This window comes from Nesoenas mayeri (assembly GCF_963082525.1).
Source record: "Nesoenas mayeri genome assembly, chromosome: 1".
Lineage (NCBI taxonomy): Eukaryota > Metazoa > Chordata > Aves > Columbiformes > Columbidae > Nesoenas > Nesoenas mayeri.
The window spans coordinates 113,191,637-113,217,635 of record NC_137541.1 but is presented as its reverse complement, the minus strand read 5'-3'; the positions used below and the strand labels follow the sequence as shown (position 1 = coordinate 113,217,635).

The window sequence follows — 25,999 nt, the reverse complement described above, 5'->3', positions numbered from 1 at the left end:
CTTCCTTCTGTTTGTGCTGCAGCTACCACCTGCCAGCTTCCTCCTAGGCCTTCCCAGCTTCTTTCAGTGGACGATGTAGCGTGCAAGTAAACACTGTTCACTCATGATATCACTTAGGACTGCACAGATATTTTAAAAACACTGCAGCCCTGAACTACTTACCTTTTCTCTTGTAGGAGGGTGACTGATCAGCTCCTTGTTCAGCTGGTTCAGTCTTTGTATCCCACTTTTAAATCGATTATCTGGCAGAGTGATGTGTTCAACTGTCCCTGCCAGTTGCCTTTCTTTGTGTGTGGGATTCTGCTGGCATTAGAGGTAATTTGATGCAAAGTGTGGTCTATCCACAAAAGAGTGATTTAACTTATGACAAAATAGAAATATTTAAAATTATTTATTAATTTATTTCACTGTTTTGTAGCTTGGAGGCAGACTAATGCTACATATACAGGAGAAACAATGATAATTTAAACTAGTTCTGGTACTAAATAGGATTTCTATTCTGAGTTTGTTGGAATAGTTCTTATATAGAATGTGAAATCAGAGAGTCTCATATACATCTCTTTACATTTAGAATTGTCTTAGGAATTCTCAGGCATGTTTGTTCCCCACTTCTTAGCCTCACTTTATTTATTACCTATTTGAGAACAGCCCTAGAATAATTGTTTTCTTCTACTAACTCACTTGACTATGGCATATCCATTATTTATCCATGTAAAATTAGGAAGGTTATTTGTAGACTGATATTTAGCGTGTTGGAAAACCTTTGCCTTCTTTCTATCATCATAAATCTGAAATATTCCAGCCACAAGATCCAGACTTGTTACAATTATTCAGGTGAAACTGGAACTTTAATACAGTTATTATTTTAAAATAATCTTTGCTGTGTAATGCATTAAGTCTCTTACTTCAATATATGTGTTCCCACTAAATAGTAGTTAGGAAGCTGATGTATTTTATAGGTAGCATGCAGCAGTTACTTAAAATAATTATGTCAAGAAAGATCATAGCATCATGGAATAGTTGAGGTTAGAAGGGACCTCTGGAGCTTGATACAAGGTCAAATTAGATTAGATTTCTAAGTGCCTTGTCCACTCAAGTCTTGAATATCTCCAAGAATCCCTGAACAAGACTAAATTTGTGTTCCTCAAGACCAGCACTGTAGTTCTTTTATTTGTCCTGTTTGCTTTTCTCAGGATCTTATGGTCACTTTTGCAGGAGCTGCAACTGAACTTCACATTTCTGACATGTCCCTGTCCTTAGTCCCCCAGACTTTGGCTTCAACACAGCTACTATTTTAACATGTGGCATTCTGTTCTTCTATGGTGCTAGGTTATCCACTTTCCACTTTCAGTGAAATGAGCCTTAGCATGCTTTCTGCATGGATGTGGAACCATATGGACATTAAAGAGGTCTTGAGATAATACTTGGCTGTGTAGGGAAAGACACTCTAAGAGTTTGGAGCACTATATGTTCTCATAGCCATCCAGGTAGAAGTATACCTACCATTATTTTTTAGCCGAGGCAGCACATATGGACCATTCCATCTTGAAAATTGTGAGCTTATGTCATAAAAGTTAAAATCCTTCTAAGGACAACTTAACTAACATAAGGTAGATTATTGCAAAATACTTGGTTGCCATGCATTTAAATATATTTTAAAAGATTTTCAGTCAACTCAAAATCAGTTACTTCTTACTGGAGCTCTCAAGACATGCAGTTTTTCTAAAATGTCAATGAAACAAGAAACATAGGATAGAGAGCAGCTGTTTGAATGAATAGCAAGCTATTAGTTGAAACACCTCTTAAATTCTAAAATGCACGCTTGATTACTGATATATTTTCAATTTATTTTACATTCATTGAGCTAATTAAAAGCACATAAACATTATTTTAAAACAGGAAACAATCATTGTTCTGCTGAAACTTTCTTCATAGAATCTCATTGTTCTCTTTTAGTTGTTGCATTTAAGATAATTTTTATGCATTCTAGAAATTAATTGTGATTTATTCTTACACAAATATGTATTGCTTTGGGTAGAACTGAAAAATAATGAGTATGAAGTCTACTTTAAATATTTCTCTTCAGGTTTTCACAAAATTTATTTAGAATTACAGCACATGAAATTTCAGTGAAGTGAGGATGTTTGGCACTGAGTTCTGTCCCCATTAATCCCATTTGTCAATTTGGTCAGTTAACAAAAAGGTATTTGTGGGATTTCAAACTATTTTCAGACTGTGTAGCTTGCTGAAGGTTTCGTCTTGGACTCTCTTAGCAGAACTCCCTCTAGGATGAGATTTGCAGTCAGGTTGTTCCGGTGGTACAGAATCACAGAATGGTTTGGGTGGAAGGGACATTTAAAGGTCATCTAGTCCAACCTCTCTGCCATGATATCTTCAACTAGATCAGGCTGCTCAGAGCCCCATCCAGCCTGTCTTTGAATGTCTCCAGGAATGGGGCATCTACCACCTCTCTGGGAAACCTGTGCTAGTGTTTCACCACCCATATTGTAAAAAATTTCTTCCTTATATTTTGTCTGAATCTACCCTCTTTAGTTTAGAGCCATTACCCTTTGTCTTATCAATACAGGCCTGATTAAAATGTCTGTCCCCATATAGAAGAGCTTTAAAGTGGAAGTACCACAATGCTCAACAAAATTATTAAAACTCTTGTATATACTTCAGAATCTGAAAAAAAATTGTTTCCATTCTGAGAAAAATGAAAATCTGAAGGTGACATTTTTTCCCAGATAACAATGTCTATTATTCTTTGGGGTTTAAATAATTTAGTAGGAGCAAAGTAGCTAATTTTCATATAACTTGTATGAAATGTTTCCCAGCTTTGACTGTAACAGCAAATTTGGGAAACTAATGAACTCCAGCAAAAACAGTTGTTTATTTTGTAAGTATCTCTGAATAAAGGCTCATTATGGTCCTCATTGATTTGAAACTGTGTGACACTAAACAAAAATGGCATTACTCATAGATTTTTTTTTTTTTTTTTAATTCCAGCATTCAAAGTATAATTAATGTCAGGCAGTTGCCCGAGCAAGCCTACACTCTACAGTAAATAACACTTTCTAATTAGTGCTGATGTGGATTGGACACTGAATATCTGATTAACATGCATAGCAGCAGTTGAGGTTAAACTTCACGAACTATTTAAACCCATGCATTGTGTAACCAACCCACTTTCTTTCAATATTACATACATCATGTCCATACACTGTCCATATATTGTGCTGACATTTGCGTAGCTACTTCCCGAAGGCCCAGTAATTCTGCAAAGAATGTGCTAAGTCAAATATAATGTCCCCTTTCGCATTAATCCTAGCAGAAATTCTACATGGCCCTGCAGGCTGTTCAGGTTCAGCCATTGGAAAGCTCACCCAGGCAAGCTAAAGAAGATGCCCATGCCACAGAGGTGCCTCTGTGTACTGAGGGCAATGAAAGTTTGGGGACTTCCATGGCTCAAAATGATGGTATCAATGCTGGTGATACTGGTTGTATAGCCAGAATGTAGTGGCAGGGTATCTGGCATCTGCAGTAGGTGATGTTGCCCAGAATTTGTATAAAAAAGGTGCAACTTCTGGTTTTTTATTAAGACTCCTTCATGTCAAAGCACAGACACCTTTTATTTGGTAAACTGTCGGACTGAACTGTGGAAAGGAAAAGTGGAATTTTCCCATGCCTTTTCTCTTACAATTCCTTGATTTATGCATTCAGGGATATCTTTGGGTGTACTCTTTTCTCAGTTTCAATAACTGATGCTGATTTGGGAAGATGGTACGATCTGCAGTGCATACATGGAACTCCAGTGAACTGTCTTCTTTTCCTTTTGCCATCTGGACTTTAGCTGTTACTGGTTATTCCTGTTCATTGGGAAATCCATGACTCTGAGGTGTTGCAGTTGTTGGATTTGTGGACCCTTGTTATGAGCAGCATTAAGGGAGACCAAGGCACAAGGTGAATTACATCATTTCAGAAAGCATCTATTTTTTATCAACTGCTAGGCAATCAATAGGTTAATAACTAAGAATAACTAAGATCAACTGTGTTGGTCAAGCGTTAGGTGTATGATACTATGAGTGTCATTCCCTGTTGTTACTTCTTGTGACCACAGATTTTAGTTTCTGAGACTGAGCTGGCTGGGCTGAACAGCATTGTGAATCAAGAAGCCAAAACCATCTTCCCCAAGCTCTGTTGCATATCTCTGATGTTTACATATGGTTCTCCATGAGTCTAAACCCATGTGATCCAAAGGATTATTTCCTCCTTTCATATGTTTGAACCAAACTGTTCTAGCTTGTTCAGATTCATGGTACTTCTCAGGTGCTTGTTTATTCTGCTGTATTCAGACTGGTGTTATGAATTTGTAGACTAGTTGCTGGTCATCTGTTTCCTTTGTGTCATTTCTGGCTGAGTGCTACTCCTTAGCTGTACTATTTTTATAAGAGTGCCATGCAAACAACTGAGATTAGAATTAAATCCTACATTTTCATAACAAAAAATATATATTGTTTTAAAATAGGTAAATGGTGGGAACAATAGGTGGTATAATCCAACAAAAAGATGCACAAAGTTCTGGAGCCGTTCATAAGCTATGACTTAACACAAAACATGCAACTCAAATGCAGACCAAAACCTCTTATTATTTCCTTATTTTTCACTCTCCTACAGTCAATTTTTAATGATTGGTTTTAAAGAGAGATTCAGCTGATATTATTATTTTTCATTAATTATAAACAGAGAATGAGATTCATAAATGCAAGTAAGTCATTTATTGGCAGACATGACAAAAGCAGCATATGCCAATCATTTTCAGTAGGTTACCATCATTAGTTGTGGTGATTGAGGTACATATATATGCTACCTGCTGGTAACCAAAACACTGCAACATATTATGTTAAGCATAACAAATATGTTGCACATTTTTGCAGACAATAATATGCAGAACTGTAATACTGATATTATAAAAATATCAATTAGGTATCTAGGCAAAATATCTTCTAATATTGTGAGCAGTTATAATTTCATCTATTTGCCATATGAAGAATTGTATGTGATTTGATGCATTGTGAACAGTGAGAAAGAAATATTGAAAATTTACATTCTTTTTAAGGAAAGAAAACTATATAGTACATATGTAACCTGCATAAATTACATTTACAGTAGGAACACTCTAAGAGGAAAGATAAATAAACAAATAAATAAATATATAAACAGAAGAAACAAAAAAACTTCTTTTTCTCGTTATTATTTTTTTTTCTTCCTCACCTCTTGAGCATACCTAATCACAGTATTGGTACCAATATGGAAGAATAAAAATGGAGGTTTTAGAGAGTACTAGAGGCATGGGCACTTATCAGTTAATGTAAAACCCAACTACAGCATGCTTCTGGTCACTTATAAAATGCTTTTAAAGCATGTTATTTAAATTAAGCTTGCTGGAAATAAGTACAGTGTGTGTAGAGGAACCCTCAGAACAGTTCTTGGTTGTAATACCTGTGCAGTAAACCCTCCTGCTCAGCTGGGCTTTGACATAGGACAGCAAGAACACACAAAGTCCCTCTGGCACATAAATTGATGGAGTAACCTTCATTTTGAATAAATAAATGCAGGCTGTTCCTTTTCACCAAATGAAAATGATCACCAGCCATCTCAGATACGGTTGCATGGATTTTACCCTTGCTACAGGTTTAAACGGCTATATTGAAAGCAAATATGTAATTGATTTAACCATTCACACAGTATCACAGTATGTTTGGGATTGGAAGGGACCTCAAAAGATCATCTAGTCCAATCCCCCTGCTGGAGCAGGAACGCCTAGGTGAGGTGGCACAGGAACATGTCCAGGTGGGTCTTGAATGTCTCCAGAGAAGGAGACTCCACAACCCCCCTGGGCAGCCTGTTCCAGTGCTCTGTCACCCTTACTGAGAAGAAGTTTTTTCTCAAATTTAAGTGGAACCTCTTGTGTTCCAGCTTGATCCCATTACCCCTTGTCCTATCATTGTTTGCCACCGAGAAGAGCCTGGCTCCATCCTCGTGGCACTCACCCTTTATATATTTATAAACATTAATAAGGTCACCCCTCAGCCTCCTCTTCTCCAAACTAAAGAGACCCAGCTCCCTCAGCCTTTCCTCATAAGGGAGGTGCTCCACTCCCTTAATCATCTTTGTTGCCCTACGCTGGACCCTCTCCAGCAGTTCCCTGTCCTTCTTGAACTGAGGGGCCCAGAACTGGACACAATATTCCAGATGGGGTCTCACCAGGGCAGAGTAGAGGGGAAGGAGGACCTCTCTTGATCTACTAACCACCCCCCTTCTAATACACCCCAGGATGCCATTGGCCTTCCTGGCCACAAGGGCACAGTGCTGGCTCATGGTCATCCTGTTGTCCACCAGGACCCCCAGGTCCCTTTCCCCTACACTGCTCTCTAATAGGTCATTCCCCAACCTATACTGGAACCTGGGGTTGTTCCTAACCAGATGCAGGACTCTACACTTTTCCTTGTTAAATTTCATTAGGTTATTCCCCGCCCAACTCTCCAGCCTGTCCAGGTCCCGCTGGATGGCAGCACAGCCTTCTGGCGTGTCAGCCACTCCTCCCAGCTTAGTGTCATCAGCAAACTTGCTGACAGTGCACTCTATTCCCTCGTCTAAATCGTTAATGAATATATTGAATAATATTGGCCCCAGTACACACCCCTGAGGCACTCCACTAGATACTGGCCTCCAACTAGACTCCGCACCATTGACTACCACTCTCTGGCTTCTCTCCTTAAGCCAGTTCGTAACCCACCTCACTACTCTATTGTCTAGACCACACCTCCTCAACTTAGCAACCAGGATGCTGTGTAGCAAGATGACAGGGAGTGACCATATTCATGTGCCAGAAAATACAATGAGATGACTAAATGTTTGTGACCCTTTAGGAAGGAGGATGAATTGTCCGCTTGCATGTTCGGTTGAGTCAATTATAATATATATGAAAAAATATGTTTGAAAGCAGTGCTACCTCAGATAAACTTAGAGATTGTTTTGCATTTGGCTACCAAAATGTGTTAGTTCTTGAGGATGACTTCTCACTGGTGAAGACTGAATACATAATTTCATTACTTACTTCTTTTCTGTATGATAACCCTTTTCCCTTTCAGCATTCCTTTGTCTTTTTTGTTAAAGTAGTAGCCAGTTGTTTCCTAATCGAGAAATGTTAATGAAAGCAAAATAAAAGTAAGAATTAGTTGGACTAGAAGCAGGACAAGAAATGCCAGAACTTTTGCTTTTTGTTCTTCCTTCATAGATGAAGTCAAATTAAGCAATTGGATGACTTGCTACAATGACTTAGGTCTACCGAGTTATCCAGGTTAGGATGCAGGAGGCTGCTTTCTCTGAGACATGTCAATTTTTGTGTTGATACTGATAACTGTAGACATCTTCCTTACATGTAAAGTTGTCTGAAGCAGTAAGAACTGAAAGTTTAGGCTGCAGAAATAAGAAAGTTGTTAGCTTTCCCCCCATATGGTCAATGGCTGACAAAGCTGGCACTCAGGTAATTCAACTGGACTTCTCACTGATGGTTTGTGGCCCTAAGGTGAGGCCTAGCTTCACTGTGGACTGAGAAGATCCAACCTCCTTGGTGGCTTATCATGAACTAGCCCATTCTTCAGTGCTTTGGGGAAGGTGACTTGAGAAGGGAAGTGAAAATCCATTGGAGTGTGGAGTGCCACCACTTTGCAAGCACAGAGATGGAATTGCCACATATGTGAGCCATTGTGTTGGGTCGAACTGTGTTTTGTTCTAAAGCTTTTATTCAAATTATGTATCATATTTGCTTCTTTCACATCCTGGTCAGAGAAGAACTGATCTCAGTTAAGTCTCTTGTTTAAATGGGATTCAAAAAACAAGTAACAACAACAACTCATAATTAGGGAGTTTGTTCTTTTGTTTTCTTATTGATTAAAATTGCTGTGTTCTTGTCTTGTTTAATTACAGTTGCACCTATTTAGAAGCCTGACTGTTTGTGTGTTACAAGTAAAAACAATAGTAGGGGCTTGTCTGCTTTATTTATTCTCAAAGATAAGACTGTGGACCTGAAGGTCCTCCAAAGAAAAATGTTTGAAATTTGGCTAATAATTTATACCGCTCAGATTTCCTTTGCAGACAGGATTTAAGCTCTAGATCAATGAAAAACGTGTTGCTAAAACCTGTCCCTCAAAGAAGGGAGAATCCAAACTCATTCAGAAAGGACATCTTTGTATGTGAGAAAACAAGAGTACATGTATCATAGTATTTAAGAAACTTTCTCTGCTGTCCAAGATTTTGCACTAATGTTCATTATTTTAATCAAGATTGAAGACATTCCTTTTTTTTCTGTTTTCTAATATCCACAGATGGAAATAAAAGTTGCTTGAATAATAGATGTTCATGGAAACAGTCTTCTGTAGAACTGATGCTCCCTTAAATGAAAATTTTGGCCAGAAATGTTGCATTTGGCATCTGCTAGATACAGTTTGTGCTTCTCCAGTGGCAAGTAGGCTCTTTCTTCCAAAACCCCTGCATTTTCATCTTTGCAGCTCCCAATGTTTAAAAATGCTGTTATAAAACTCTACCCACTATAAGCTCAAGAGTACCTACACACTATAAATTCAAAAAATACAAGTATTCTGGAACATGTAAATATAGTTAACATTCCATCTTTTATTGACAGTTGCATCTGAGATAGCATTATAAAAAAAAATCAGTTGTTTATTATACTTTTCTTCCTTATATGTTTCTTTTCAGTGGGGGGAAACATAATTATATGCATACTTGCAAGGAAAGAAGCTGATTCCAGTTAATTAGTAGATCGCATGAAGGTAGCTGCACTGTCAAAAGAAGTGCCCCTATCCTTGACTCTCGATTCATGACTCATTCTTCAAATCTTGCAGGAACATGCTGAGTGCATGTTCTTACCTACTTTCAGAAGGTTTCTTTTGATCCTGTTGCTAGTCATCCAGTATCTAATGACCTTGAACAGCAATATACTGCAAAATAAGGAATGCTTCAGTGACATTATATGGGTAGATTAAACTGGTGAAAAAAGATAGCTTCCATAGCTTCCAGATTTATTTTATGTATCCCTGTAAGCTTTGTATTGCTTAAAAGAAAAGCCATAGATGCCAACATTGTGCATCCACTGCCTAATAAATAGAAACTTTGCATAATTAGTGGGCAAATTAAGATAGATGTATTTAGTGAGCATGAGTTTAACATTTATTTTTTTTTTAAAACTGGTTAGTTTTCTCTAAACTTTGGCAATTCTCCCACTGCTTTTTTTTTTTTTTTTTTTTTTTTTCCTTACCTCAACAAGTTGAGCTGTTGAATGGTTATGTTGGCAAGTTGAATTTCTGCTCCGGTTGGCAGAAGAACTGAAAAGCTATGACAGAACACTTCCAAATCCTAAGTAACAGGAGTGCGAATTATCTGACTGGTCAGTGTAGCTTTCACGGTTCAAGTGAAGGGTGGATCAATTCTGAAATGTTTGTTCCCATCATCTGTGAGCTGCTAGGGTCAATTTTTCACCCGATTTGTATCTCAGATAAATCTGTACTGGAATTGGAATAGACATAACCTTTCATTAAAAAAAACCCAAACCAAACTAAAATAACAAAAAAACCCTTCTTTTATCCAGCACAGAATCAGTAACCTGACTTGTATCGTATTTTAAAAGGGACATATGTGCTTATATATTAAATATATGCACCATATATGAAGTAATAAGCTTCTGTTTATTTCTTTAACAGATATATGCTTACATTGAAACCTGCCATGTTCAGATGTAGGTATGCAGAGGTGGCTATACCCTCTCTGTCAGCTTCGAACTGTTGCATCAAATTTTGTCTAAAAATTCTTCCTTCTTTTACTTGCATGTTTATGGACTGCACTTAGTGAGCAATATCAATTTTTAATAAGATATTTTCTTCTACGGGAATAGTTAACCTTCTGAAAAATGACATTAAAAATACTGAAATTATATCTTTTCATTTTAGCAATTGATGTTATCAATTACATAGCTTTTTGTGATATTATATATTGCAATGGTATTAAAAAACTACTATTCATATAATTATATTTTTCCTACTCTAATTTGAGACTCTATCAGTAGGGGTTTTTTGTTGTTCCAAACAGATCTTTCATTTTTTATTACTATCATGCTATTACAATTAATATCTAATCTAATTAATCTAATTTCATTCTTATGAAAAGTATAACATACTGAATCTGGAAAAAATAATCTGCTTAGTGATGTGATTCATTTCAAAATCTCATTTTCAAATGGTATTAATAGATAAGATAGAATGACTAAAGGAAGTGAATTCAAGTTGTATCAAATAAACCTCATAAGGAAAAATATATATGAGAATAAGATAGATGATAACTATTTTGGCTTTGGCTTTTAAAATGCAACGTGTCTAATTAATACAGAGCAGAGAAAACAATTTCATGAATTTCAGTGAACCCAAGGATAGGGAGCATTTCAACATAACTTTAGGAGGTTCTGTTATGCATGATGAAACTTCCAATATTTCAATTATCACTTAATTAATCTTACAGTAGGATTCAACAAAGGAAAGGTAGATTAGAAGATTCTACAAAGAAAATATTTTTGCATATTGGATCTCAGAAGGCCTTATGTACTGGCTTCACAAGAGTATGATAAAGTGTATTCAGGAGATAATATAGATTTTCTGTAGAGCCTACACAATAATTGGAGACTGTGGCAAGACTGCTCATCACCTGTTGATTAACTCTCTTCTTTGATGTCAGAACTTTCTGCACCTCTCTGTCTTTCTTGGGTAAGATCTAGATGAGGGTAAACCAAATATGAGGTGTGAGTTACTATGACAAATTTATTTGCTTGTTCCTTGATATACATTTAATTTAGAGACAAATTTCTGAGAGCTAAGAAAACCAATGTTAACTACACTAACATAATTGCATCTCTCATTACATCTGTATTTCTGTTCTGGATATGTATGGCCTCTGCAGTGTGATTTTCTCATTTATTTTAAAATGAAAATAACGAGTTTTTCTTCAGAAACTTATGGGTGTGAGAGTATCCTTCTCTGTAATGTCACTAGAAAACCAGAGTGACTACTTGTGTTGAGGGGAAAATATGCTTTTACAAGAACGGCAGAGATGTGCCAGGAGAGTCTGGTGTCGTTGCATGAACATCAGGGTCTGAATAGGAAACCAACTCCTACTCTGGGAGAATTTGTCCTGTCCCACAAACAGGAACTGCCTTCAGATAATTAGTAAGACCTGCCCCTAGACCCCTCTTTAAGGATGGAGTTGGGTGTTCTGGACCTGCTGCACGCATTGTGGTAGCTACCTTGTTGAAAATTCATGGTAATATTTGGTCCGTTGCCTGTGAGAAGAGTGCAGCATCTTTAGAAAAGGGTTTCTTCCTGCTTGGTCAGTAGCAGTAATTTTTAAAATACTGATGTTCATCAGTTACCTCTCTGTACAATTCCTTTAAAACTGAAGTTAGGCTGTAAATAAAAGGTTTCTGCTGCAAATGCTGGGAAACAAATTGGAGCTCTGACAGTAGAGAGGCAAACAACGTGCACAGTGCTTGACTTAAAACTGGCCAGCATAGAGTTTCACCTGCTGCAGAATGGATGTCTCCATGTTCTAACAGGAGAAAAGAATGAAGGGAGAAAGGGTGGCTTGTGCGCCTCAAGTTATTGCTTAGTGCTTTCCATGTGTCAGTAAAGCTATGGCCTAATAATTAAACTGCTGGGTGCATCTTTCCTCCTTCATGACTTGGACAATATCTTTTGCTGCTGTAATAGTAATCCAGCATCAATGAAACGAAATGTCAGTTACTTTCACAGAACTTCCCAGCAGAACTGAATAAACCATAAATGAGGATGTCGGAGAGAGAAATTCAATTTTTAATATATTTAACAGAGCAAGAGTGAGTATTAATAATCCCTCTTTTATTAAAACTGACTTAAAAGATCTGTGGAGATTAGCTCAATGGCTTTTCTTTATTGTTTCACAGAGTGAGGCATCAAATATTTCAACTGCAAGAAAAGGCTGATTCTTGAAAGTCTTACTAAGGCTAACATCTGTAAGCCAACCGAGTTCTATATTTATTTCTTACTGATGTATATTCAGCAAAATTTACAGATATATAAACTGAACTTGAGGAGACAGTTACTTGAAAAAGTTATGTGAAGACTTATGCCTTATGTCCTTCTGCCTTTCTGGACTATATTTTGTCTTTTCATTTTTTTTTAGTAAACCATCAGCAGCCCGAGGTCCCAGCCAAACTGCAGGGCACCTCTGGCTCTTTGTTCCACAGCCCTACAGGCTGGGGGCACAGGTGGACCACATCAGTCTGGGACTGCACTGGTCTGGGTTCCCTGCCCCTCCTGGAGGCACAGGTCTTGTCCCAAGCAAAGGTCTTGGTTATTTGCCCGTCCCAGGAGTCTGAAAGACTTCTGTGTCTGCTAGATTCATTGTAAGATGATTTTGCCTATTTATGCCTAATATAAACTTAAATAATCTGTATAGGGTCATGCATAACCTGGAGTTATCTGTCTTTACAGTGCCTTTTTTATTCTCTGTCTCTCTCAATCTGTTGATAGTTTTGGTTGCTAGATTTTCCACATGAACTGATAATAATAAGCCAATAAGAAGCAAAAGAAATAGTATCCAACTTGTCTTACTGTAATAATCTTTTTATACTCCAGTCTGCCTTTAAATGAAAAGTGTAATCTAAATGTATACTTGCCTGCAAAGGAAAATGAAAATTCTGAGATCTCTTCCTCAGCCGAGTTTTCACCCTTTATAATTTTTCTGGAAAAAGGGGGGAAAGTATCATAGGTATTTTTATAAAACAGGGAAAAAAAAAAAATAAAGAAAGAAAAAAGATGCATATTAAAGATCTTCAAATAAAAGCTGTGTTATAGTCTTCTGTTGTCATGTATTTTGCTGGAGTTGTTATTATGGACTCATTGCTTGAAATTTTCAACGTTTATGAATCTCAGGAAACAGAAGAACATTTCTAAGCTTTGTGCTTGTGAGATAATATTTAAGTTATGACTTGTTCTTAGTCCCTTTCCCCTCCCCTGCCCTCCCATTATTTCCTCTTTTTTTTTATTCTGTTTGTTGTTTTTTTTTTTTTCTCATTGTCGTTTTTATCCCTGTCACTAATCTCCCAAATCCTCTGTGAATTGCTGCTCTCCCTAAAATAAACAAGTAACATGACAATTACTTTGCTGATATACTTGACTAATGTTATAGATAGCTTATATATTGATTGAGATCATACAACTGTCTCTAGTTTCATATTGCTTTCAGTCAGACTGCCAGTTGGGAAATTAGTACCACATTGATGAAAAGTTGCCCTGTGCTTCACAGGCAGTGTCTGCAGTCCTTCCTCTCTCCTGTACTCCCTCGTTTCTCCCATCTCTTCCATCAGTTTGATTTTTAAGAAGAAAAACTAACTGAACCGACAATGCTTTGGGCATTTTTAAAAAGTTGACTCTGGAAAAATTTGTAACATAGGGCAAGAAACAAATCAACGTGCATACAAATGACATAGGAGATGCTTCTGAATATTTTAATTCCTCTGTAGTTAAAGGGCAGTGGCTATAGAACACAACTTAAACAAAGTTTTAAATAAGGTTATTGTCAAAGAGAATTTTGCAATAGAGGACTAGGCATTTGTTTTGGGAAGCCAATGGCTAGCTGTGTTTGTTTTTTCATTGTTTTCAAAGCTCATACAACTGAGCAGACACTTTTCAATGACACAGTGAATTTATTTGATGCATCTTTGAGCCTTTTGTTTCTGAAGACTTACCATAATGTCAATTCAGTGAAGACGTTCAATCTATTTGAGAAAAAGGACTTAATTATCTTGTTGTCAGAAAAGCAGCTACCTTCTTTAGGTTAAGGATGATGTGTGGCAACAGTATAGGGCATCTTAAGGTATTTTGAGTTGCTGATTCATGGAAAGTATACTTCTAATACCCTAAAAAAATCAATAGTAACTTCTGTTTTAATGTTTACTTTTAATACATTTGTAATTTATATGTCCTGGTGGGGATGCTACCATGCTGTGCCTTTATTTTCTTTCTGAAAGCTTTATTAAAACAAACAAACAAAACCCAAAATATTGTCTCACAAAATTTTTGGCTGTCTAGATGGATTTCAAGCCAATACATTAAATACTTCAAAAGGAAGCAAGACACAGAGGCAGTTGTGAAAGCTAGTTTCGTTTTTCTCTTATGATACAAACCAATGCAATTATATTCTATTATCAAAATGTCATTGTGCTCATATTCCCAGAGTGATTCAGTATCAGTATGGGCACAGCTCTTTCATAGTGTTACAGAAGGGCCTATTGATCACTTCAGCTTCCCAAAGAATGCTGAAATGTTCCCTTAGAAAAGCATAGGTCCTCTGCTTTCCTTCTGCAATTATTTATTTATTTATTTTCCTCCAAGATTAGGCAACAAAATCAAGTCTCTCTGATTTAGCCATATGTTTTAGTTTTAAATTTGTGGTGTATAAAGTAATTGACAACTTCAGGAATATCATGCATGACTTGACTTGCATAATGGCACAAGATTGTTCATACCATAATTTAAAACATTTTATCAAAACTATTTCTCATACTAAATGCAAGGCAGGAAATAGAGTTGCTGAGTATTATTACTTAAACACATAATTCAAGAGGCTGAGCAGGGTGAATAAATCATATGTGAATCTGTTCTGTACTGGTTTTTAGATATTTTAGGTAGTCAAGTGGCAGCACATGTGCTAACTAGAAAATGAGCTCTTATTTGGAATGGGTTGTGCAGGGCATGAAAGCTGGCTAGAAAACTAGGATTTTCATTACTGTAGAAGATTGTTGAAGTTTTGGATTTATTTTTTTTTCCATTAAACAGAAAAAAGAACTTACCAAAAAAAAATGAAGGTAAGGAAAGGAGCTCTTGGCCCAGAAGAGCAGTGAGAGAGAAAGGAGGGAGGAAAGAATAATGCCAGAATAGCCAATAGCACTAAGGTTTGTGCTGTACACATAAATATTTATTGATCAAGGAAAAATGAGTCTGGCACTATATAATGTCCTTAATTCTGTCCTCTGTTTAAGAAACCTGAAGGAATTCATATTTTCTGACAAAATACATTTTTCATTAAATTCCCAGCTAGCTCTAATGAGTAGCAAAACAACACGGCTGACAGGAAAGCAAATGCTTTCTCTGTAATATGGATTCCCAATTCTACCTAGCTCTGTGGTAAAAATGGAGGATATGCAATGTAGGTTAGCATGGTGTCAATTCTAGCAAACTAAAATACAGATGCTTCATCTCAAATCAACCAAAGCATGTGTGAGACTTCACAAATCAGAAATAATGTGGACATGTGAATCTACTTGACACTGCACAAAATAATCACTGTTGTAGTTTTCAATAGCTCTCATACATACAAAAATGTGTCAAAACTCAAAAGGTGCACACAAAAGTTGCACAGTGACTAAATTATACAAAATTATATATCTATATAGTTAAAATTTAATACATTAGTAAAACCCTCAGATCAGAAACTTGACTTGAATTTTAGAGAGAGTAAATGGTCCTTTACCATTGTCACATGGGAGAAAATCTAAATTATTTCTTTCCATCTTTTGCAAATGCTGTGTACAAAATATGAATTGTGTTTTAGCCACTTATGGTAATAAGACTCTGATTCAGTACAGTTTCAAGTATGTCCTGTTAACATAGATAACTTTCTAAGATCCTCACTGGAATAAACCTAAATCTTATTTCTGTGTAATTCCAAGTTTGTTTCTACCATGTGAAAGAGCACCTGTTAGGCACTTAAACTTGATATATTTTTCTGTGTTTGGATTTTTTTTTTCAGTTGGGAAATTATTTTTCCTATTTTTTCTTGTGAATAGCACCTTAATTGCCAATTCCAGTTTGTGTTCTAGCTTCACTGGTATTTAGTTCTGACTTAATTGTTTGAATTAATGCTGTTTGTACAAATTATGAATTATTTGATTCGCAGCAGTTTCTCACAAATTATATCAATAGTAATTTTCAGAGGGAATAAAAGATGTACATTTCTTACCCTAAGAAACATACTTGAAATAAGGTAGGCACTAATGTCTCTTATGCAACAGAATTCTGTTAAAAAATGGATGTATAAGAACCCTATGAGTCTAGCTGTAAGATATTTTCCTCTACTTTGCATCATACATTTCATATTTAGTATTTAATTAGATAGCACAGTGTATTTACATAGGTGGAATACACCACTTTGCAAGACAGTGGATTTTACAAGCTTTCTGGTCTTATTTTGGCAATTTGATCCTTCCTTTTTTTTTTGGTATTTGGTATTTGAACTAACTAAAGCCATTGTTGCATTTCAGTTTGGAAGACGCTACATTGAAGATCTTTTTAATGATTTTCGAGATGGACGAAGACTTCTGGAGCTCCTGGAATGTCTTACAGGCCAAAAACTTGTATGTTTATATTAACATGTTACCTGTATATTGAAATATTGATGTTGTGGTAGTTGTAGTAGGTGTTGTTAATTAATTTTCACCACTGGGGACAGACTGTCAAAATGGTATTTTTTAGGGATCTGAATATTTTTAAGTTTCATTTGAAACTGAGGAAACAATGCAACTGAGAAATAAACATATATTTGAAATGAAAATGTTCAGCTTTGTTGTATGCACTTATTAAGGAAGTGTGGCAAAGAGGACTGAGGCAGTGTTCATCTTAGATATTTAGATTTTAGCTGGAATTCAGAAATTATTTATCGCTAGATGTTTGTGCCAAATACAAGAAAGAGAATTTTATGTGCAGAATTAGAATATTTTGCTAGTAAACTTCATACTTACAGTCAGTGTATTGGAGTTGTACATATCTGAAAACAGAGAAGAGCTTGCTGTTATTAACCTGGAAATTCTGAAGTGACGCATCACACATATTTTTGAATATCCTTTCTTGTGTTCCTACTTGGACTTTGTAAGCTTGGGATCTTTCTTTCAAACTTCTCTGTAAAAGACTAATGAAGGAGACTGGGAATTTGAGAATCAAAATCCAGAGGGAGTATATTTATAAATAAAAATAAAACAAAGAGATGCTTATCTGTTTGGCTGTCATAATAATGTTCCTAAATTGTGCTGTATGGAAGAAGACTAATCATAATAAAAACAATCAGGAATTATCTGATTTTCTATGCATTTCAATTATTCATTCACTGAAAAAATGTCAAGATACCAAATTACTCTCCAACTGGTGATCAAGTTTGTTTCACATTCATCTTTATTTCATATTGGGAAGCTGCATATACACAGTGTATGTTAATATTCCCATTGTTGTTGTCATAAACTTATGAAATAGAAAACCATGAGTGTAATAGAAGATGGGGCTTACATATAGTGTATTCTAGTTTCTGATTTTGGGCAGTCAGTTTTGTTTTGTTTTCTTTGTAGGCAAAAGAAAAAGGCTCCACAAGAGTTCATGCTCTGAACAATGTCAACAAAGCACTGCAGATTTTGCAGAGAAATAACGTAAGTAATCAGCTGGAGAGGGTCAAAACATCCTATAGATAGCATACTCAATGCTTTGTAAGTGTTGGATCAAACTCTGGCCTATAGCATATGATTACTGGAGCAAGGCAGTTTCATTAATGTGACTTGGATACTTTATCATTCAGTACCAGGATGGAATGTATTTGGAAGAATTTAAAATCCACTGCCAGCAAATGTTTGAATAATATATCTGTAACAGATGCTATCTGGAGAGTGATCAACATGCACAATTTTATGGTAATGCGTGATGTTTAAAATACATTTTAAAAGGTCAGTAAGAAGAAGTCATCCATAGTTGGTTAGAAGGTGCTACCTATCAAAATACCTACTCACAAGCTCTGATGATTATGAAGTCTGAAAAACTGAGGCTTTTCCTACAAGAAACCTTTTTGGTAAAATTTCATTGATGTCTGTTCCTTATGATTCAGAACATTAAGGAAATGAATCATATCAAAACCACTTTTCATTCTACTTTGTCAGGATTGACTTTTCAAGCCAGTATCCTATGCATCATTTTTGAGTAAATATTTTTCTATTATCTTCCTTGTGCAAGCATTCTAATGGACCCATAACTTTAGCAGACATTTTCAGTGGCCAACTAATTATATCATACCTCCTCCTCCAGAATAAATTCAAACAAAGTACAACATGCGCTTAAACATAACAGTAAGAAGTGATCGAACGGTGATAATGTATTCTGTGCTGCTTATTATATTGGATTTCTTGATAGCCGCAGTAGGTCACTAAACATGCTTGAGTTCAGCTGCTGAATAAAGTCATCGATTTTATAAATCTAAGGTAATGCTTATCCATCTGAAGATTTGTGCATAAATGAAAGTGACCTTATAAGACTGGCATAAAGACATCCAGCTTGATTTAAAAAAAAAAAAACAACGGAATTTCATGTAAATAAATAGAAGGCAAAGCTTCTAATTCTTTAAAATCTTCAATATTTGACATGGTTGGAAAAAATCAGGAGTACTTTATTTCAAAGTATAAAACAAGGTTTTCATTGCATACCTGGAATATGGTTACAGATTTCGATAGTAAATATTTTAAAAAAGTATTTATTCATTAAATATCAGCTAAATCCATTAATGTACTGTTCATTCAGTTTCCCGAACACAACAATAGTTCTTTTTGAATATGGAAAGAAAACAGAGAGTATTCCAGTTGAATAATATAAAAGAAAAAATGTTATTTTAGAAAGTGAAGTGGTCATCCAGTGGCCATTTATATTAATGTAATGAAAACCGTAGAAGTTATACACAATATAAAAAATTAATATAGTGTTAGTGTGTATATGCACTGTATCAAATTAGTATAAAACAAGAAGATTGGCCTCTGAAATAGTTTCCTCAACCTTCAAAATCGTCTCAAGAGCAATTTCTATGAGTCTTCAGGAATGCAAAGTCAATGATTCTGAATCTATTTAAAGCCCGGGACTGATCTAGATTTTTCTGCTGGTATGTGCCATCCTTGCTCTGAGGTTCTGCAGTCATCTGGGTAGTAGCAGACTGAAAAATGCTGCTGCTTCCAGTCAATCCATTTTAAAGATTTCCTTTTTTTCTCACGGAAAGGTGATGGTGTTGGGGTGAGGGCTTGCCCCAATATAGCCTCAGACAATGTTGAGACAAACTGAGAAGTGTTCCTCTGTTTCAGGAAAATAGAGGTAGGCTCAGGTGTATTCAGGCTTTCATTTCCACAAACAGATGGAGGATTTGGGCTGTAGGACATGTAGGTGGTACTCTAATAAGCTTTGTAGTGGGTAACTTGCTACATGGACAGCATTTAAAATTTAGGCCATAAAGTCCAAATTCCACTTGGGAAACATTCCAAAACACTGCTGATTAGAAAAAAATGCCAGTCTCACATGCTTTTATTACAAAAATGATGATTTTTTAAAGAAAAGAGTTCTTAGAGAGTCTTACAGTTCTTGACAAAATATCTACTTTGTATGCGATTAATAAAAATGACCTATACATAGATGCATTGTAACCAAAAAAAAAAAAAAAAAGAGGGTTGTTATGAGTGTGTAAAATCTTTAGTCATTCTACAGATGGAACTTCAAATACCTTCAGAAGTGCAGTAGAGTAATTTGTGAAGGAATGGGGTACTTTACTGTATGAAGATAATTCTGACCATGAAAAACTGCATCTGTGAAGCAGTGACGATGCAAATTTTAGAGTCATAGTTTCCATCCAAAAGTACAGGTCTTAGCTTGTATTGTCTTGCACTCACATCCCTGAATTCGACTTTCTTATTAAAATAGTGTCAAAAGTGGAGAGAGAGTGAAGGATCATTTCATACATGGAGGAAAGAATATTACAGGGTGATAAATGCTGATGCATTATAAAGTTGCAAATGCATAATAATGAAAAACTATGTTACTGGACAAACTAATGTGGAAAAGGCTTGCTTAGATCACAATCATTGATTTCTCTGTATTCTAGAACACATTCTGCCTTGTCTTATACAGTGTAGAATTTAATTAAGGCAAAATAGCTTCTATACGTTCTTTTTTAATCTAAATATGTAGAATAATATTTTGGGTTTGTAGTCTCTTACAGTGTGTAGATGTGTGTGTAGCTTTCAGCAAAGTGTGCTGTGTAAGGAGCATGATACAGGAGTTTTTCTGTGTCACCTGTCAGTTTTGTGATTTGTAATTACTGAGGCTTTTTGATTTTTTGAGTTATTATTAGCTATCACTTTTAATTGTATATTTTCACAATATGCTATAACTGGAATAATTGGAACTCTACATCACTGCGTCATTTTTGCCAGCTCATTAATTGTGCCAACATGAGTGTTTACTAAACAACAGAAACCAAATGAGATATTTGTGCTAACCCATTCCTCCCACTCCCTCACCACAAAGAAAGTTTTAACACCAAATATATGAAAATAACACCAATCTCTCATGCTTGCTATTAATCTTGTACAAATATTTTTTTGTTTCTTTACTAGGTTGATTTGGTAAATATTGGGAGCTCAGACATTGTGGATGGAAATCATAAGCTAACTCTTGGTTTGATCTGGAATATAATCCTCCACTGGCAGGTGAGTGGTGCTGCTGCTTACTTTCCATGAAGTACCTTTATTCCACTGATCTTTTTCTCCATTATTATCCAGCTACAACCTTCACAGTAAATATAGACATTGCAAAGGATGTCCTAAATCAGTAAGTTTTCTGGCAGTCTGTTTACATATTACCTAGAATATTTAGAATATTAAGAATCTTGAGAAGATAAAAAAGGTTTTAGAGCATTAGCAGCATCTCCTTTGGCTCTGTTTTCACAGATGTTTCAAGACAATATATAATACAGTTATTGTAAGAAAAATAACTAGACAAAGCCAATGTGGATATATAGCTTTCATAGCCAGTTTTTAGTATCTTAGAGAGAGTGACTTATATTTTCATGAAGTAATCGCACTTGTTGCTAATCACTGCTGACCCAGCCTGCCAAGAATTATTTTTAGAGTGCTAAAAAGCTGCTACTCTGACAATCTATTGAAGCAGATGTGGCTCATTGAGCTTCTTTTCTCTTTAGAGAAAAAGAGGGGATTGTGACATACATCTAGTAAAAATCAACATGGTGGATAAGGACACTTAAGTAGTCAAATTTTGAGACAGCAGTAGAATAAAAATTCAAAACTCAAACTAGCATCTAGATGCTCTGAGTCTGCGTGTTTATATGATTCTGGTCTAAGAGTCTGTCCAATTTTTTGGCTTGGTTCCCTAAGCCATAATCTGCAATTGTAGTTTTTTGTAGCACTAGAAGAAAAGATGGTGGGAAGCAGAGCCTGAGAGACTTTATATTAAAAACTAAACACTCCTATATAAAAAATCACATGTGCATCACTCATTGAAGTAGGGACCATTTTTCTTCTAATAGTACTAGTTCAATTGTATAACTTTTTTTTAAATTATTTGTTAAGAGCAGATAGTATATGATACCTAGCTGTGCAACTTTTACCGATAATCCTTGAAACACTGTATTTTACTTTACTTGAATTATGGTCTGAGATGACTATTCAAGTACATATTTTGATTTGTTCATATTTTATCCTGAAGCAAAGTGTTAAAGATGTGCTTTAGTATTAGCTGCGTACTTATAGATTTTTCTTTTACATTTTCCCACCATTCCTCTTAAAGCATACTTGCACACATGTAGAAGACACACATGTTCCTTGGTATAGTCTTCTGAGGTTTTTTGCATTAGACATGTGCTCTTAGATCACCACTTGCTTGCAGTACACACGTGATTCATTTCAAGCTTCATCTTGAGCCTGGTGGTAACTGTGGCAGTAGTTCTGATGGTACTTGTGACTTCAGCTGAACTACCCATGTATGAAAACTCCAGGGATGATATTTTACAAAGCAGTGGTTAAAGGTGTGTCACTTTCTTGGTATAGCCATAGTGATTCAGTCTGTGTTTATACTTAGAGTTCTGTGTTTCAGTTCATTTTATTCACGGATTACTGAAAGGAAGTGACCTGCATGTTCTTGACTTCTCTTCTTATTCAAAATTTTGTAACTAAATTTCCAATTTGGGTAGAATTCACCTAGATGAAGTTTATCTGCCTGCATGTAAAAACAAACAAACAAACAAACAAACCAAAAAACCAAAAGAGAAACACCATGAGTTGTGTGGACAGTTACTCTTTTTCAGATGAACAGACAAGAAGCTTTTTCCAATTTCACATTCTACAGCCAGGACCAGGTTAGGACAGATCTGTAATTATACATGACACGAAACCATCTCTTGCAAAAATGTCAGTCTCTTTGCATAAAATGTGAAGAAGAAAAAAAAAAAAAAAAGGACATGGTAGAAGAACTATGCATGAAAGCAATAATGAGACATTACCAGTCAGAATGGATGTCAGCAGTCCCATTGTGGAGAGGCAGCGGTAGAGGTGTTGCAGCAGACAAGATTCTACTAATTCTTGCCACTCTAATTTCTGTTCAGTAGAAATCTTGTGTCCTTCTGTATCCCCTGTGGTGATTGTGTCCTTTCTTATCTAACTTGTTTTTCAGATTATTATTAAAAGTTTCACTGTTATTGAACCATCATTCTGAGTTGAGCACCTGCTGCCAAAGCTCTTTATGGTACTGAATCCATCAGAGTTTTTACTCCCTTGAAACTGCTGCCCTCTTTCTCACAGTTCTGTGATCCCAGCCTTACTGCAGCATTAACCTTTAAACAAAAACAAAACCAAACTATTAATTTTTAACTGTTATATTTGACAAAGACTCTTAAGAATGGAAAATCATTCTATATTGCAGCGTGCATATTGTTTTGTTTTTACGAGCAAACTTATTTTCATGTAGAGCATGGAAAAAAAAACAAAAAACAAAAAACCTAGAAAAAATGTTTAGTAAGAGTCACAACCAAAACCTCAACTTTCTTCAGAAAAAAAGGCAAAATAATAGGCATATACATAAGGCAAATATTTCAGAGAGGTGCATTTCAACAGTCAATCAGCCTTGTTTATAGACCTGTTACATCAGGTCTATTGTGTGCTTGTTGCAGAACTGGTATTTTAATTGGAATTACCATTTAATTTCCTTTTGAATTACAATGGTGGAAATGCAATATTAACAGTTCTGTCAATCCACCTCAAATCAATGAGCAAATAACATCCTTCACTTTGATAGGTGTCTTGAACATCTATGAAAATGTTCTTAGAAGAGTTTTTTAAATGTGATTTGAAAGTCTTCAATGGATTCTAGCTATAAAAAAGTAATCTGTGCAGTCAGAATACCTGAAATATTGCAAGTAAAAATTACAAATGTCATTCTGTCAGGGAGCTGTAATGTCCCTATTTGATTGAGTAGATTTAAAACAACTTGCTTTGAGTATATCTCTCTTAGATTCTCTCCTTCCCTCCCTCTCTTCTAGGGGCTGGCATCCTGAAGCCAAGTGCCAGTCTTACAAAATGTTATGTGCCTGAGTGTTGGTTTTAGGTGGAACAGATGTAGTGCAAGCCTGAGGTCGTGCTGCGTTGCTGGCCACCTTACACGCACACAGCTACACACACAAAGTCCAGGCCATGGTCCTGCAGCAGGGAGATCAGAGGTCCCCTGCCACCGTGGGCCAGGCCTTGGCACGCTATTCTGATTTTGGCCACTTCTCAGAGTGGTGACAAGAACAGTAGTGCTTCCATTCCATTCACAGCTTTCCATTTGACAGTTTGACATGTTGGAAGTCATCTTGGTGACATCTGTGTTGCCTTTTTCCCTGCTACTGTTCAAAATAGAGTATTTTCTTTTTGCCGTAAAATAGGTCCATTCCCCAGGAAAAGCAAATATTTCTGTTCTCCGAAGTTGAAGTTTCCTATACCTTAGAGCTTTGTTTCCTGCAGGTTTTACTGCATTAGAAATTAGAGGTAACAAAGAAATGAGTATCAGAGGTCACCTCATCATTTGACAGCAAGGGTCAGAGCCTACCAGACACTTTGAAATGACTGTAGCTTTTGAACCTGGGATGCTGAGGGACCCTATACATACATTTACTGAGAAGCCTTCAAAAAGCTTCCTTCTAAATTCAGTGTCAGCCAGCACTTATCTGCTGAGACACTGATCTTGCTCCAGGGTCCAGCCAACCTGTGGGCAGCATGGTGCTGCACCTGCCATGATGTACCATGGCATGCCATGGTGTGGCATGGTGCTGTGTGGTGGGACCGAGATGATGGGTGGGAGTGGTGGCAGCACCCCTCAGGGCACTCAGAATGACAAGGTGGTTCCAGTTGTAGAAGTGGAGTGGAGTTTTTCAACATTTCTCACTTAATGGGAAATGAATTCAGCCTTCGGTATAAGATCAGACACCTTTTACTTTGTTATTTTAAATGCTTGCCATTCCTTAGGAGACAACAAAAAAACCCCATACACGTAAGTCTTCACTGTCGCAGAGAAATGCAGGAAAATGATAGTAAATCTTTATCCATTGTCAGTATATTAAACTCAGCGAGATGAGTTTGAAGCTATTTTATATTCATTTACTCAAAAATAGAAATAAATGCTGAGTTTTTTTCTTTGTCTCTTTAAATCAAAAGGAAAACTATCACCTGGATTCTTCAGAATAATTTGCTTTCTGACAACACACTGTTTTATTGTTTTTGCCAAGTTCCCTCTGTTTCCTTTCTGTTGTGTTAATGTCAGCTCACACACTTGATTTTTTCTATATGTTATGAACTTTTCTATTTCTAAACCTTGTGTTTCTGCATTCATGCATTTATCCTTCTATAAGAAGGTGTGTTGTATTTCTCAAATATGGCTGTTTTCTTGTAATATAAATCTGAATTTGTAAATACAAGCACTTGATAAAAATCCAAAATGAGCAATGAAACCCTGGCTTGGCCAGTTCTCCACTACTGCAATGTCAATATTTTCCAGTCTTTCATATTGTTTAAGTTTGATGGAATAGATGTTAATCTCAAAAATTTTTCTTCTTTTTTGGCACCTGAGTTCATGAACAACAAAATTTTCTATTTGTTATTAGTTAAGGGTTTTTGCATGGAAATATAGGAGGCAAAACTCTTAGCTTCTTGCTGAATTATGTAAATTTATTTTGACAGCTCTCAAATATGAAGACACTGAAAATATTAATTAAAAACTCAAAACATCCACTCAAAAATACTAAGCAAAACTAAATAGTTTATTTTGTGATTTTATTAAAATCTTTACTTTCTATATCCTGGTGTAGAAATGGAGTCAACTCTAAAATATTGCTGTTCTTATCTGACAGAATTTTATGTTAATTTTCATTGGTGCAAATTATATGTTAGACTAAAGTCAAGAATGAATCCCATGAAATTTAGAGAGGATCAGTTTCTCCTCCTATTTCAGAAACTAGTAACCTATAAATTTAACTTTATACCTAAGTCTCAAAAAGAAAATTGAAGACACTGATACTCTTTGGGTGGTGTGCATCTGAGATGTAAAAATATGACATCCTTTTAGTAATTCATATCTTCATTTATTCAAATTATTGAATTAATTACTGTAAAACTAGCAAACCATTTACCAGAATGAACAATAAAATGGTATGGTTTGGGGTTTTTTTTAGAGTATCATAGTAATTAATTTTGTTGTTGATTATTCTTTGAGATTACAGCTCCTACATGTTATCTTAAGGTTTTCAGAATTTCAAAGTGCTCCACCCTTTATAATAAAGTAGCTTCTGCACTGAATGTTGTTCTGCAACTGGTAGTGGATGCAGAGCAATTCAAGTGGAGAATTATAATGAAATTATATATTCCATAAGCAAGTAAGCAACAATAAGCAACTTTATATTGAAATTATATCTCAATGAGTATTTTTAAAAAGCTGCTAATTTTTACAACATATATGGATAGAACAATGATTTAAAAGGAATTACTTTACAGGAAAAGAAATTA

At 35.8% G+C, this 25,999-nt stretch overlaps 1 protein-coding gene across 5 annotated transcripts in view; it reads left to right on the top strand.

Annotated features, from left to right (window-relative positions):
• DMD (dystrophin) overlaps positions 1–25,999 on the top strand; it is a gene marked incomplete at both ends in the record, with an annotated part of 1,256,016 nt that overhangs the window by 360,980 nt on the left and 869,037 nt on the right. For all 5 annotated transcript variants that reach the window (XM_080362523.1, XM_080362521.1, XM_080362520.1 and 2 more), the window contains 3 exons: positions 16,427–16,519; positions 17,501–17,578; positions 20,567–20,659. In XM_080362523.1, the coding sequence (XP_080218649.1) occupies positions 16,427–16,519; positions 17,501–17,578; positions 20,567–20,659 (264 nt within the window). The remainder of the gene's footprint in view (positions 1–16,426; positions 16,520–17,500; positions 17,579–20,566; positions 20,660–25,999) is intronic.